Source organism: Panthera tigris, chromosome D3 (assembly GCF_018350195.1).
Source record: "Panthera tigris isolate Pti1 chromosome D3, P.tigris_Pti1_mat1.1, whole genome shotgun sequence".
NCBI classification, from domain to species: domain Eukaryota; kingdom Metazoa; phylum Chordata; class Mammalia; order Carnivora; family Felidae; genus Panthera; species Panthera tigris.
Genome location: NC_056671.1, coordinates 5,019,496 through 5,034,976, shown reverse-complemented (window position 1 = coordinate 5,034,976; position 15,481 = coordinate 5,019,496). Strand labels below are relative to the sequence as shown.

The following is a 15,481-nucleotide window of genomic DNA, read 5'->3' as shown; positions in this document are numbered from 1 at the left end:
GGGTCTCCTCGAGCCCGTCCGGAGATTGCTCCACGATGCTGCCGCAGACGCTGTGTGAGGGGGTCTGTCCTCCGTGCGGTCCTGGCTCGTTCCTTGATCGAGTGATACGCGGGAATCCTGAGGAGCAGAGGCAGAACACGGGGAAGGACGCGGGGCCCCCTCTCCTAAATCCCCTCCTCCTCATCACTGTGGGAAATGGCCAGGAGACCGACCGCGTGGGAGTGCTTTCTCTGCTAATGAGTTAATCGTAACCGACCGAGGTGTCCTCACCACTGTGCTGCGCGGTCACTGTTGGCCTAATGATCGTGGTTCCAGGAGTGAGAATATAGAACCAGCAGACCCTGGGGGCCCAGAAGCAGCCGTGCTCTGAAATGTGCTCGTTACTTTAAGTCTGAATCCGTTCACGGTGGGGAAACAGAAGGAGCCAGTAACGTTTTTACATCCCTGGCCGTTAATATTTCAAATATAGCTTTGCCTGGCCTGGGTAATATTTAAATCCTGACATTTGGCTCCCGATATTGGTGAGGAAGGTTAGTTCCTAATGAGACTGTTTTCCAACGAAAGGTTAATCGAATCTCTGGGAACGTAGATGGCTTTAAGAGCTTTACCCTTAATACCTGTGAACCAGGCTCCAGGTGGGGACACTTTCTGGTGTGTGTGTGTGTGTGTGTGTGTGTGTGTGTGTGTGTGTGAGACAGGCAGGGGGTCAGAAAATGTGCATTATTGGGGTTCGATGCTAAAGAATTTGAAGGATGAAGAGCCCCAGGAAAACCCAGCTCTGTGTGTGTCTGTGTACGTGCACGTGTGTATGTGTGTGCACGTGTGCACAAGGGTGAGCGACCGTGTGTAAGTGTGCGTGAGCAAGAGTGAGTGCATATGTGGGTGTGCCTGCGTGTGCGTGTAGGTGTGGGTGTGCGTGCACGTGGGTGTGTGTCTGACACAGGTCTGTGCTCTGGGCCCATGTGGTAGGCACGTCCTGAGCCCTGGTTGGCTCGTGCCCCAGATGTTGCCAGAGACGTGGCCTTGGCCGCCCCGGACCCGGCCGGGAGAGCCTGCCCGCCGGGTTCGCGGAGGCTGGTGCGGCTGCACGGCCCGGGCGGGAGCCGAGGGGAGGGGAGCGTGCAAGGGCCTCAGGCCTCCGCCGCCTGCTCCCACTGCCAACGGCGATCGAAGGGGGGGTGCGTGTCAGGTGAGGCGAAAATTAAAAACTGAGTCGCGTGTGGTCACGTCAGATCCCGCCGGTTTGTAGCACGAGCTGCGGCCCTTGCGAGCGGCTGAACGGCAGGGATCTTGTGGGGCCGTTTCAGGGCGTCTGGTTTTTAAAATAACGTCGATAAATGTAGGAATGAAATCCTCGCCGACTGATAGCGTGCCAGCGCACGGACTCGCCCCCTCGGTTGGTGACTGGGCGTTTGCTGTGTCGGCACAGATGAGGTTCTTTCAAAGGACTGGCTTTCTTCATCATCTGGGGTGTATTTCTGGGCTCTGGGAGCCCGGCTCGGGGAATACTCGGGTGAGGGCTGGGGCCAGAAGTCTGGGGTCTTCTGTGTGGGCTGCGTCAGTAACTGGGCCTGCATCAAAGCCCCCCGGATTACCCCGTGTCGCCTGTCTCTGAGTGCGAGAGTTCTCGGTGGAGCCTGGTGGCGGGCCCACAAGCTCACCTTGCAAAGTGCACTTGCGGGACGGCCCTTTGCCGGTATCATTTGCGCACCCGCCTGCGCGTATCTGGGTGTGCGCTCTGTGCCGCGTCCCCCGCCGGGCCCCGGGGCATGCACGGTGGTGGAGGGGGACAGTCCCTGTCCTCGAGGGGCTGGCACCCGAATGGGGAAAGGAGAGAAAGAAGTGCCATTGGTGCCCTGGGGTCAGGGACACCCTTGGAGGCAAGGGCACTGGGGCTGGGACTTGAACCTCCAGACCTGGGGAGGGGCCATGACACGTTCAGGCAGAGGGAATATGAGAGCCCAGGCCCTGAGCGGGACTGAGATAGGTGTGCCGGGGAAGGAGACCCTTGTGGCCTGAGCGCGAAATCGATGTGGGGCCGGCTGAGGGGTCTTGATTTTATGGCTTCCTTTGGCCGAAAAAGAGAAAATATCCCGTAATCGGGAGGATAGTGGGTTGTCGTGTGGGTCGTTATCTTCCACGGAGCCTCATGGTCCGGGGACCCAGGGTTCTGGGCATGTTAAGAGTCAGCGTGCAGACCTGTCCCTGCTGTACCCGGACTTACGGTAAACACAGTGTCGTGACTCACTCTGAACTCAATAGCGAGCATCAATTCAGCCCGGGAAAGTGACGTGTCTTGGATTTTGCAGACTTGTCAGCGATGAGTCACTAATCTTAGAAGGCTTCGGTGCATGGCCTGTGCAGGAGCCCGAGAGTTTGTCTTCTTTCCCTCCCGTGCCCTTAGCATCACCATCCTTGGAACGGGTGCCAAGTGGCTGGCTGTGCTCGAAGAGAAAGACCTGAAGCCAAGTGAGTAAAGCGTGCCTCTCGCAGCACCTGGCCCGTTCCCCGTCTTGCCAGCCAGGCAATTCAGAGCTGCTCCGTTACCTGTTTCCTGCACGCAGGCCAGGCTACAGGTGTCGGATTTAGTTTTAATCTTTCCGTGGTCCTTCGCCCTAGTGGAAACCCACAGTCTCCAGACGCTTCATACGGTCCTGTCCACCGGCTCCCCGCTGAAAGCCCAAAGCTACGACTATGTCTACAGGTGCATTAAGAGCAGCATCCTTCTGGGTTCCATCTCAGGTACGCTCCCCTCTGTGTGCTTGTGGGGAGGGGGTGCTGGAGGAATCGGGACACGGGACACGACCGGGCCGGTCCCCCCCAGCGCGCACAGCCTCTGACCCACACGCCTCTGTGCACGTTGGCTCTTGTCCCTGGTAGTCAGGTTCGAGAAAGTCGCCGAGTTGGCAGATGCTGAACCGTGGCTCCTGGGGGAGATAATGCACCTACGTGTCTCACGTCAGTTACGATCTCATGTCCTGGAAACGGCTTTTTCTGGTAGATTCTGTTTCCTTCATTTTACAAAAGGGAAAACAAGGTTCAGGAGTGTTGACCGACTTGCTGGAGATGCCCCACTAACGGGGCGCGGTGGAGGGATTCAAACCCAGCGCAGCCGCCCCGGAGCCTGAGCTCCTCCCCTCGCGGTCCTCCGGTCCTCGCGGTGACGGGAGCTGGAGCCAGAGGGCAGGGCTCTCCGCCTTGTTGGACCTCAGCCGGGAACGTGCGTGTTGGGCATCTCGAGATTTTCACCGCTTGGTTCTCGGGTCACGTTCTCAGACGACCTTGAAAGCACCCTGAGTGTCGATTTTGGGGTTACAAAGTTAGCGAGTAGGAGAATTTGCAACTACGGAATCTGTAAATACTAAGAATCGGCTGTGTATAAGAACAGTCGTTGCAACGTTGCGTATGTTCATTGAAAGCCGGAAATGACCTGTGTGCCCAGTAGAAGGGGATTGATGGAATCATTTATGGTGCATCCTTCGTTTTTGCAGCTGTTAGAAGGGAGACGATGACGATTTTTATTTAGATGGAAACTTACTTACTATAATTGAGAGAGGGTTGTGATGTGTTCAGAAAAGCAGACTCCAGAGTTATCAAGTGTGGTCACCTTTGTAGATTGAAGAAAGGCACGTGTGCAGGTGCGTGGACACCCGCGTGTGCGTATGCGCGTTGGGATTTCAAGTGGCTTTTTTCCCCCTTACTTTTTTCCTAACATAAAGTTGTGTGAAGATAATTTGTATATTCAGAATCCAAAAGGAAATAGGGTGGTGACCCCGCCCCCCCCCCCCCATCCTCCTTCCCCAAGGAAGCCCGTGCCGGTTTCTGTCAGAGGCCGTCTGTCTGTGCGTAGGTGGCACAGCAGTGTTGGGGGGGGGGGCATTTGACGTAGGGTTCCCGCTGTCCCACGTTTCCCCCTTAACGGTGCGACCTGGGCTTCGTTCTCCCGCAGCTCATCAAAATCTTTAGATGACTGTATTCTTCTGAAAGCACATCTTTAAAAGACGCCATTTGATTTGCTGGAAGCCTGAGGCTGAGGACGCCCCCGCCAGCCCTCCTCCTTCCAGCTGGACCTTTGGCCCGAGGCTGGGGGTCTTGGGCCGTTGGGGCGAGCAGGGATCCCGCCAACGTCCGAGAGTGGTCTTGGGACCTCCCTTTCCCCTCTGGGCCTCAGTTTTCCCTCACGAGGAGTGGATTGTAGCGTGGGATCGCCAGGGGCCGAGTGGGTGGGCACGCCGGGGCTCCGGTCCCTTATTTCGTGGAGTCATTGGCCTCACGATAGGCGACATCCGTACATATCTGCTGCCCGCGTACCACTCGGTGGGGTGCCGTGAAGCCCTGAGACATAACAGCTGTGTGTCCTGAGACAAGACGGTCCTCGGGAGAAGCAGGAATAGGGTTAAGGAGCTCCTGTCTGTATGAGCAGGTTGTCTGCGTGGAGGGTCTCTGGCCGCTGGGAGGAGAGCCAGGTGTCGGGAGACTCACGTCCGCTCCTTACCCTCCTGAGAGTTGTGGGCCTTGAGCCACCCACGTTCCCTGCCCCAAATGCTGGTTTGTAGAAGCTTCGGGAAGTGGATTTCCACGGTACTGCTGGGCGATTCGGTGACATTCTAACAGCGGGCCGTTTCGGCTCAGAGCCTCTCGGCACCGGGCCAGTGCTGTGTGTGTCACAGCGTCCCCTGAGAGCATCTGGTGCTCATCTGGGGGCCGTGCTGGCACCCCCCCTGGGGCCCGGGGCGCTGAGATGAGCGTGATCCTCGTTTTCATGGGGAGGGGAGCAAGGGGACAGTTGTCGGCAGCGGTGGGTCCGGCTTCGGGGGTTCCTGCCGCTCCTGTCTCCGTGGCTCTTGGGATTGGACTCCCTTTCGAGTTCCTTCCTGAAACTGGAGTGTTTCCCATCCCGCACTGCCTCATGTGGGAGGCCCTCGCTGCACGGACCTCGGGGTTTCTGCTCTCCCAGCGGCCGCGTGCGTGCACACGCCAGCAAAGGGCCTCCGTGCGTGACCGTCTGCGAGACGGTGCCCGTGCCGTAGATCTAACGGGCGAAGCTTCCGTTTTCCCTGAGCCCGTGTCTTGAATTTCGAGGTGACCACGAGAGGTCATCTGTTTTGTGCGTCCTGCGGCAGGAAGCCTTGGTCACAGAATAAACCCCCCAGACACGGGCGGTTTGCTGCAATTCCGTTTCTTCCTCTAGAAGCCGGAACCATCCGGGGGTTTTTCTGTATTTATCTCGAGAAAGAGTGGGACTAGCTGTCCTTTGGGGTCTCCCCCGTGGGGTGTTCCCCAGTAATAAACTCGGCCGTTTGTCCCCGTCTTCTGAATGTGGATCTCCTTTTGTCGTGTCTGCAGGTGGCACCGACATCATCTCCTGCTTCATGGGCCAGAACTTCTCTGTTCCTGTGTACCGAGGGGAGATTCAGGCCCGGAACCTGGGCATGGCCGTGGAAGCCTGGAACGAGGAAGGTGACGGCTTCACTGACCACTTTTCTTTCCATGCCCGGGCGTGACCTGGATGCTTGGTGTCAGTTCTGCAGAACCTCCCGGAGCGGGGAGGCCCTGCTCGCCTGCAGAGTGATGCAGCTTCTCGCCCGGCCCGGCCCCAACCCCCTTCAGCCTGCCCACCTGGGAAGTCGGTGTTGGGCCGGATCACAGTGGAGAGCTGTGTGTTCAGGAATAGCAGGAAGGCGGCCGTTCCCCCGGCATCCAAACGTCGGAGATGCTGCTGAGGCTGCCGTACTGCCTTGCTAGTCCGACACCCTGACCTTGACGAGGACCCAGTGAGGGAGCTGGGGGTTGGCCTCTCTGGGTTGCTTTGTAACCTGTTAGCAGCCACTGGCTATAAATCAGCAAAGCCTGTTTGTGTCTCCAGCACCAAACAGGGCCTGGCGTGTGGTGTGTGCACTGCACAAATTTGCACTGCAGCCACCATTATTTCGACCTGGCGGAGTGCACGGGGAGGTTGTGCCCGCTCCCGTTTGCACGAGGGAGAGGGAGAGATAGCAGCAGTCGTGGCCACACCGGGCTGCGAGCCTGGGGAGTGCAGGAAGGGTCTCTCCTGAAGTTCACAGAGAGTGTTGCCAGAGACCTTTCTGGAAATCCGTTCTTATCTTCAGAAGAAGGCTTTTCCCTGGTGCTGCCTGGGGTCATTGCTCAGAAAAGTTCTTGGTTCCGTACGTCTGTTTTCCTCCCCACCGTCCAACCATTTCTCTTGGCTCTGGCTGCCGCCGCGTTCGGTAGCCTGCTCGGGAGGAGATGCTCCTGGCAGAGAGAAACAGACGCTTCCAGAGGCACACGGTTACCTGTCTGCCCGTCTTCTGTCTTGGGGCTTCGGTGGGATGGCATGAGCTAGGAGAGGTGACGGACACGCGATAACCCGGGAGCCTCCGTGGATGCATGGGGGGTGATGGCTTCTCAGTGCAAGTCCCGCCCTGCTGCACTGTGGAAGGTGCTGGATAGACGGGCACCAGCCGGCTTTCCACAGGCCCACTCAGTGGGAGTGGGAGGGACGCGGTCTGGCCCTGTCTCCGTGGCCTCCATGGCCTGTGCTGTGCCTGGGGCTGGAATCCAGGCTGCCCTTGTGGCAGCACGTGTGCCTCAGTGCCACCTGTTGAGCTCACAATGTGGTGATGGAGAGAGAGGGTGAAGGTGGGTACCCCGTGATGCCTCAATTCTACCCCTGGAGAAGCATTTGCACCTGTGAGCAAGGAGACCTGTGTGAGGGTGCTCCCCGTGGTTTGTGCGCAGGTGCCCCCCGTGGTGTGCGTGCGGGGGCTCCCCCTGGTGTGGCGTGGGGGCTCCCCCTGGTGCGTGTAGGTGCTCCCCATAGTGTGTGCGCGGGTGCTCCCCCTGGTGGGGGTGCGGGTTCTCCGCGTGGTGTGGGTGCTCCCCCTGGTGTGGGCGCGGGTGCTCCCCTTGATGTGTGCGTGCTCCCCATGGTGTGCCTGTGAGTGCTCTGAGTGGTGTGCACACGAGTGCTCTCACTAGTGTGGGCGCGGGTGCTCCCCCTGGGGTGTGCGCGAGTGCTCCCCCTGGTGTGGGCGAGGGTGCTCCCCGTAGTGTGCGTGTAAGTGCTCCCCCTGGGGTATGTGCAGGTGCTCCCCGTGGTGTGCGTGGGGGTGCTCCCCGTGGTGTGCGTGGGGGTGCTCCCCGTGGTGTGCGTGGAAGTGCTCCCCATGGTGTGCGTGGGGGTGCTCCCCGTGGTGTGAGCGCGGGTGCTCCCCCCAGGGTGCGTGCGAGTGCTCCACGTGGTGTGCACTCAAGTGCTCCCCCTGGTGTGGGTACAGGTACTCCCTCTGGGGTGGGCGAGGGTGCTCCCCGTGATGTGCGCGTGCTCCCCGTGGTGTGCGTGTGGGTGCTCCCCGTGGTGTGTGCGCGGGTGGTCCCGCTCCCCGTGGTGTGCGTGTAAGTGCTCCCCGTGGTGTGCGTGTAAGTGCTCCCCATGGTGTGCGTGGGAGTGCTCCCCGTGGTGTGAGCGCAGGTGCTTCCCCCCCCCCCCCAGGGTGCGTGCGAGTGCTCCGCGTGGTGTGCACGCAAGTGCTCCCCCTGGTGTGGGTACAGGTACTCCCCCTGGGGTGGGCGCGAGTGCTCCCCGTGATGTGCGTGTGCTCCCCATGGTGTGCGTGGGGGTGCTCCCCGTAGTGTGCGTGTAGGTGCTCCCCCTGGGGTATGTGCGGGTGCTCCCCGTGGTGTGCGTGGGGGTGATCCCTGTGGTGTGTGCGCGGGTGCTCCCCGCGATGTGTGCGCGCTCCCCGTGGTGTGCGTGGAAGTGCTCCCCATGGTGTGCGTGGGGGTGCTCCCCGTGGTGTGCGTGGAAGTGCTCCCCATGGTGTGCGTGGGGGTGCTCCCTGTGGTGTGTGTGCGGGTGCTCCCCGTGATGTGTGCGCGCTCCCCGTGGTGTGCGTGGGGGTGCTCCCTGTGGTGTGTGTGCGGGTGCTCCCCGTGGTGTGTGTGCGCTAGGGAGCAGAGCTGGGAACGACAGAGAGGTGCGTCTCCGGAGGAATAAATGCTCGTGATTGCACACGGGAAATCACGAGCCCCGAGCGACCCGATTGGAACACCACGTAGTAGATGAGCGAGTCCCCCCGGTGCCACACTGGGAGCGGCGCTGGACACGCGCCGCGCGAGGCCGTGTACGTGGTTCGGAAACACACAGGACGGTGTCGGTGGAGTGGAAGTATTGACCCCCGTGTGGGAAAAACAAATCACGTATCGAAGGGAGGTGCGGGGGGAACGCGCCGGGAGGCAAGGCCTTCAGGGGAGGAGCGCGCGCGGCTGCAGGGGCGCTGTCGTGACCAGGGGCGCGCTGTGCCTTCACGTGGGTCCCACGCACGGCGCGGCGCGTAAGGGGGGGGGGAGGGGGGCTGGCGAGGGGGCGGGGAGAACCCCAGGGGGCGTGGCTGCCGTGGGTGCTGAGGTTATTCTGAATTCTTCCCAAACCAGGAAAGGCGGTGTGGGGAGAGAGCGGGGAGCTGGTGTGCACCAAGCCGATCCCCTGCCAGCCCACGCACTTCTGGAACGACGAGAACGGGAGCAAGTACAGGAAGGCCTATTTCTCCAGGTTCCCAGGTACGTGGGCTGCGGGTGCAGACTCGGCCTGGCCGGGCCCGCGGCCTCTGCTTCCGGATGTGCCCCCTCCGCCCGCGCGCGGGGAGCGGCCCACAGCCCCTTCCGCCAGAGGGGCGATGGTGAGCGGCTGCTCAGATTCTTGTCACCTTCAGCTCGAAGCCGTCACGGGAAACCGGCGTCCGGGTTTAACTTACCCTTAACCGGCCCGTGTGCGCAGAGCCCCTGCGCCCCAGTCGCTGCTGCCGGGAGCCGGCGCGAGCCAGTGGTTTGCCCGCGGGAGGGCTGCGGACGCGCGCGCTTACTCAGGACTGTGCGGCCCGTTCGGGGCGGAAAGGGCGTGTGCAAGCGGATTCTGGCCCGGACTCTTCCTTCCTGCCCCACGCACCCTCAGCCGGTCCTCACCGAGGGGCTGGACGGTGGGGTGGTTTACGACCCGCTGGTCACTCTGGCGCAGCCTGACGCCCTCCCGGTTCGTGTTCTGAGCGACGCCTCGTCCCAGAGCCCCTGCCCCCTCCTACCTTGTCTCAGAAGCACCGCTGAGTTTCCGCAGCTGCGCCATTCACAGTTCGGCAAGCCCTCTGTCCCAGGGCGGTTTGGTCCAAGTACTTGCTTCGGTGTCTAGAGAGTGATCCGATTTTGCATTAACCACGTGTGGACGGTCTGAGAAGAGCAGGTGACCGTTGGTGGCGGAATTTGCCGCGGACCTCTCCCATTTCCCGCTTGGCCTTGCGTGTTTGCACAGCCTGCGTAGGACCACCGTCCTGGCACCACACCTCCCACTCGGGAGTCGCCGTTGCGTTTCCATTTTTGCCTTGGCTGCCAGGAAAATCGGAGTTGAAATCATTGCTTGATCATAGGATTCCGCTTATCCCCAGGACAGAATTTCTGATTCTCCTTAAGGAATCTCATCATATAGTCAGTTTTGTAAGTAGATGCCTCAAGTATTTCCTGCGAGTAGGTGCAGTATAGGAACCAGTATGCACACAGGAAGGCAGTGAAGACAGTGGGACTCTGAAGCTGTTGGTCATGGACTGGGTGAACACGGGTTGAACCTGACCGTCTGTCCACTCCCCAGCACTGGGAGATGCTTACACTGAATTGGAATTGATGGTTAAAGAAAATAGTTGGAAGGCAAGGTTGTCCTTGCTGTAGCAGGAAGGAGACTCCCAGACACCCTTAGGCCGGGCGAGAATGTAAGCAGGCAGTGATATCCAAGAAAAATCAGTGAGCGAAGAGCAGAAGTTCAGCACAGAGGGCGTAGTATCTCTTTTGTGTTTGGAAAGGAAGTCTGTGTGTGTAAGTCTGAATAAATGCACGACAAAGGGTTGTCTGAGTGGGGGAATTATGAACCGTTTTGGTTTTCTTCATGACATCTTACTGTTTTTAAAAGCCTAGTAAAAACTTAAAGAGAAATGAAAAACAGAGCGAAGAAAGATTCAGACCGTTCTGACTCTACAGAGCAATGACTTCAGCTCTGAGTTTCCTGGCAGCCAAGGCAAAAATGGAAACAAAATGGGCACAGGGAAGTGTAGAGAACACGGGACACTAGGCCTGCCCACGAGCTGCCAGGGTGTTGGGCTTGATGACATGGAGACGGCCAGTGTCCCTCAGCCCTCGTCAGCAAGAGTCCAAAGCGGACGGAGGTCCCGCGTCCAGTAAGAGAAGCGTGTGACTGTGCGATTTATCTGTGATGGCGCGTCTGTGTACGTGGAACGCTGTGCCACTCTTCTTTAATGTACAAAAGTACGTGCTCACCGTAAGAGGTTCCCTGCGCTGGATCTCCAGGGGGGAAAGCAGGAGAAGGCCAGGTCTCCCCCTTCACGCTGGCATGCTCGTCCCCAGGCACCATCAGTCCCGGGGCGGGGGGGGGGGGGGCGCAGAAACAGAGCCAGTCTGCCGTGGACACAGTGGGAGCTGCAGGCCTGCGGAAGCCCACGAGGAAGCCTCTGACAGCCTGGCCCCAGAGCCACCAGCCCCTTGTGAATTCCTCCTCCCGACTTTGTTTTGTACGAGGCGGAACCATTTCGTTGTCACAAATGACCGCTCCTTCAGGGTGCATTTGCGTCTTCCGTTTGATCTCCACTTCCGGGGCCGTGCGTTAATTATCAAACTCCTGGGACACCGGGCTGCGCATAAACCAGACCGTGTGCCAGCACGGGCGCCCGAGTCCCCACGTGAGCAGGACAGGCCCTGCTGCTGTGTCTGCGGCTTTCTGTGTCCCGGGACTGCGCGTGCAAAGCCGGTCTCCTGTGTTCCTGCCCACACCCCACACGTAGCACCTGCAGTCCCGGGAAGTTTTCCCTGTTTGTGGGGGTGAATCTTTTGCAAGTGCGGTCAGGGAGGGGGGGTTCATTCTTCAGCTTGGGGAGGAGGGAGGAAGGACCTTGAGGCCTACGGTCCTCTTCTGCGTCAGAATAAGTGAGCTCAGGGGTCCTTTGGTCTCAAACCGCCTCCCAGGGACCACCCTCCCTGCGGACGGACGGACGGACGGACGGACAGGCGCCCTGACTTCCCTCTCAACGGGCCTTAATCCACGCTCCTGGCGGCGTGTGGCCGTGACGGTGAACGAGCGGCAGCAGAGCGTGTTGTTGGGGTGGTGCCTCCCGGATGGTCGTGAGCTGATTGGGTTAGCCCCTCGGGTCCGGAAGCTTCTGTAGGATTGGAGAGGGAGGGGTGCTCTCGGTGGAGACGCCACGGCTGGTTTTAGTTGGCATTTTCCCTTCCGGGCCGCAGGGGCCCCCTCGTTTCGGGAGGCGAGGCTGCCCCTGGTGGCTGCAGGGAGCGTCTCCTCCGTTTGTGTGGCTGGTGGGGGGTCACCGCATCTGCCGGCGGGAGGAGGCCTTTGGCTGGTTCAGCCGCTCCCTTGGCAATCGCCTCGGCGGCGTGGGGGGAGGGCGTGGCCGAGGCTGGGGCCGTGACCCCTTGGGATATTAGCTTTGCTGCACCCCAGGGCGAGGGCCAGCCCGGGACCCTGTCACACAGGGGGAGGTAGCTGCCTGGTCTCAGGGTCACCTCTGATCCGCCCGCCCCCACCGCCTTGCACGTCCCCTGGGTTTCACCAGCTACTCAGCTCTGTCCACACGGCTGGTGCCTTAGCTCAGGCCTCCGTTGCTAAGACTGTCGCAGTTTTCTCCCACTGCTCGTGCTGCCTCTGTTCTTCTCATTGAAGAGCGGTCCGGACCCCTCCGGACCGTCTTTCTCGCTGTCCCAGACCACCCCGTCCTCCTAAAGCGTGGCCTGTGCTTCCTACCGTTCAGTCAGAGGGCCTTCCCCCGAAGCTCCCACTGACCTTCCCCGGCCCCTCCGGCATCCTCGCTGCTGGGGTCGGCGCCCCTGACTTCCCAGGGTCCCTGTCGGGCGGGCCCTGCAGGAGTGGTGTTTCTTGCCTGCTGGTGCGGGTCAGGGCCGGGTGCACGGGGCCCCCACTGGAAGGGGTGCTCCTGGGGCGGGCACTGTCTAGGTCACATCTACCCCTGGCTCCCCAGAGCCACCCCTCTTCCTGGTTTCTGAGCCTCAGCCGCGTCTGCAGACGGGAATTAACGTTGCGGAATCATGCGAATCGTGTTGCCGTCAGGCCTGCGTGGGCGTCTGTCCGGGCAGCCAGTCGGGACCCCTTCTCCTCGGGGTGACGGAGCACGTCTGCCTCCCTGCAGGTGTCTGGGCGCACGGTGACTACTGCAGAATCAACCCCAAGACCGGGGGCATCGTCATGCTGGGCCGGAGGTGAGGGGTCTTCCCGAGGCATCGAGGCAGGGACAGGAGGCAGCCTGCGTCTGCTCCCCGAGGGCCGGGGCCGGGGCCGGGGCCGGGCCCGATCCACGTTTCCGTGCCCCAGGGTGGGGTGGGAGGCCTGTGGCCAAGGCCCAGCCAGCGTCCGTCCACAGTAGCAGCCGCCCTTTCAGACCTGGGATGTGTGGGTATTGGGCACATGCCACACCTGTGCATGTGGGAAGGGACAGTGAAGGGACAGGTGTTTCCACACAAAGGGGACTCCCTTGTTGTCTGGCTTTTGGTTGAGAGAGAGAGAGAGAGAGAGAGAGAGAGAGAGAGAGAGAGAGAGAGAAGGTGGCTGGTGGGGATAAAGAGCAGGGGAGGGAGCCTTCGTGACAGGGCCCGGTGTTGCCATGTGGCAAGGCGGTGGTGGCCCCCACCCCCGATCCCCGTGCGACGTGCCTCACTCAGGAGCTCCTGTGTTTGTGACCGTGTCTCTCTTTCCAGTGACGGCACGCTCAACCCCAACGGAGTGCGATTCGGCAGTTCGGAAATCTATAACATTGGTACGCATTTTCCCTTGCTCCTGAAATTGTTCTTAGGTCATCCCGGAGGGGGGCAGCCTATCCTAGCAGGGAGCCCGGGAGCCCGTTTTACAAAGACCCCGCCTTTTGGCATAACTCTAGCCCATTTGCCTCAGCCGTGGGAATGGACATTTGTGAACTTACCTGGTCCACGTTGCTTGTAGCTGTAAGATCCCAGAGCGGTCGGTATTCTTGAGGTCACAGGGTCCCATCCCTGCTCTGTTACCTGTCATTTTCACAGCGAGCTTCCTTGGGTTGCTTAGTTGTGTCTGCTTTTTATGGGTGAAAAAGCAGCACAGAGAGGTGGTGTGATTCCTGGAGGTCACACAGCAGCATTCAGCACACTAAATAAGGACAGCTGCACAGTCATCCGTGGGCCTTTAAAATGCCCACCGAGGCCATAAAATCAGCCTTCCGAGGAGGTGGCTTCCTGCTGCTGTCACATCAAGGTTGTTTGCGCAGCCGGGACGGAGAAGTCCTGATCTGTCTGCTCCCAGCCTTTGTTCCCCCCACCAGTGGAGCCCCCACCACGGGCATTTGCTTCCTTTTTATTTTTAAATTCATTTGTAATTAAGTAAGTCAGGCCTGAGTTTGGCTTCTTGGAACCATTCAGCTCAAGCTGCAGCTGTGCCTCTCACCGGCGATGGGCGCCGTTCTGCTTGTCCCCCTGGGGGGCTCTTCCCCCCGGGGAGGGGGGAGGGGGGCCGGTGCGAGCGTGTGGCCCCTTGCCCTGTCTCTGCAGTGGAGGCCTTCGAGGAGGTGATGGACAGCCTCTGTGTCCCCCAGTACAACAAGGACGGGGAGGAGAGGGTGCTTCTGTTCCTGAAGATGGCGTCCGGCCACGCCTTCGGGCCCGACCTGGTGAAGAGTATCCGCAACGCCATCCGCCGCGGCCTCTCCGCGCGGCACGTGCCCAGCGTCATCCTGGAGACCAAGGGCATCCCGGTAGGTGCCCCGCCGGGCTCCGCCCCGCCCCCGCCCCCGCAGCCGCCACCCGGGCGCCCCCCACGCCGCCCGGCCTCTCCCGAGGAGCGAGCTCACGCTCTGTGTGTCGTTTGTCCGCGTTGCCTGGCAACGGCATCTTTCTTTTCTGTCCCACCGTCTCTCTCTCTCTCTCTCTTTTTAACCCTTCCCGACTTGCCTTTCGAGTGACTTGTGCTAAATGCCTGTGTTGGGAGGGTAGGCGGGCCCGGCCCTGCGCATCCACCTGGCTCCCCCCCCCCCCCCTCCCCGGGGCGGGCTCGGTGCGTTCTCGGAATTATTAACGAGAAAATGAATTTTGACGGTACGAAGGGCCGCTGGCGGCTGCTGTCCTTGCCTTTGCATTTTGAGTTCTGCCCGTGGAAAGAAGACCCGAGTCTATTTAGAGGCTCGTCCCCCCCTTGCACTTTGCTTAGGCTCTGGGTGGGGGAGGAGGCGTGCCCAGATGGGATCTCAGCATTCACTCGGACCGCCGACGCGGCGAACGTGTCCGTCAGCCCACGGCGGAAACTGCCGAGTGCGTGCGCCCGCGCGTGTGCACGGAGCCCGCCGATCGCACCGAGCCGGCCCGTCTCCGAGGCCTGCGGAGTAGCTGTCCGCTGAGGGGGTGGGGCTGGGGGTGGGGGGCAGCTGGAGCAGGGCCCTGATGTTGCCCCGAGCAGGGGTGCATACGCGGGGTGCGGGCAGGGCCGGGACTTGCTACACCGTCCGTGCAGTTCTGTCACATTTTGGTTAAGGCACAGCTCGGGAGTTCTGTCTGTCTGTCTGTCTGTCTCTCCTGGTCGGTGACTCCTGATGACTCCGGAGACGGTGGCTCTCTCAGGGAGGGAGGGACACTTACTGCCTTCTCCCGATGAGGGCCTAAGGCTTTCCTTCGGTGAACCGGTTCTGTGTGCTTCCGGCACATTCTGAGTGACTAGAGTTTGATCTTCCCCTTGGCTTTCTCTGGTTGAGACGGAAAGTGTGTCCTTTGCTGCCGGGAGGGTTATTCCCCAGCCGTGTCCGCTCACGGGGATTCAGTGGAGACACGGGTCGTGGTGACCGTCTTTTGTCCTCAGCCTGGCGCCCGGGTCCCTGTCAGCCCAGCTCTGCCTCTGCTCGCTCTCCCCGGGTGCTGTCCCCTCTGGTTGGGCTGGGGAGTCATTTCAGGGGTTCCTCGAGGTTTTTCAAGGCCCCGTGTTTTCCGGTCCTCGTGCTCTGCCCTGACGGACCGGGTTGGCCCTGTGCGTTGCCGAGCTGGGGAGGGGCGGCCCAGCCAAGGAGACCCGGGGCCCTGGGGGCACGGCGAGGCTGGCGGGTGCCAGGCGGCCGCCCTCGGTGGAGAAGCCTGGCCCGTCCCGATGGGAGGCAGATGACGGTTGTCTCTCGGGGAGGCCCGAGCTGGAGCTGGGCACTTTCTGCCTCCCTGCCACCCTTCTCGCCAGAGGAAACAGCAGCGGGATTTCTCCCGAAACGAGGCCTTCTTGGTTTTGTCAGCTCATGGAGGGTATAAATCATTAGCTCCCCGAGTCGTTCTCGGACCTGTCGTGGAAAGCTTACACGCACACGAAGCAGGTGAGACTCCTGCTTTTCGGGGCGAGCGGGGCTGACGCCCAAGTGACAGGCAGTCCCCCGGAAGCCAGCGCTTACATCCTTAATTAGTT

At 60.7% G+C, this 15,481-nt stretch overlaps 1 protein-coding gene across 4 annotated transcripts in view; it reads left to right on the top strand.

The window, feature by feature from the left end:
* Positions 1 to 15,481, top strand: part of AACS (acetoacetyl-CoA synthetase) — a 63,220-nt gene that overhangs the window by 35,485 nt on the left and 12,254 nt on the right. For 2 of the 4 annotated variants that reach the window (XM_042962027.1, XM_042962030.1), the window contains exons 11-17: positions 2,405 to 2,469; positions 2,620 to 2,742; positions 5,347 to 5,460; positions 8,437 to 8,562; positions 12,216 to 12,285; positions 12,781 to 12,839; positions 13,600 to 13,802. In XM_042962027.1, coding sequence (XP_042817961.1) covers positions 2,405 to 2,469; positions 2,620 to 2,742; positions 5,347 to 5,460; positions 8,437 to 8,562; positions 12,216 to 12,285; positions 12,781 to 12,839; positions 13,600 to 13,802 — 760 coding nt within the window. The remainder of the gene's footprint in view (positions 1 to 2,404; positions 2,470 to 2,619; positions 2,743 to 5,346; positions 5,461 to 8,436; positions 8,563 to 12,215; positions 12,286 to 12,780; positions 12,840 to 13,599; positions 13,803 to 15,481) is intronic. The other 2 variants (XM_042962031.1, XM_042962028.1) reach the window with 1 other exon arrangement.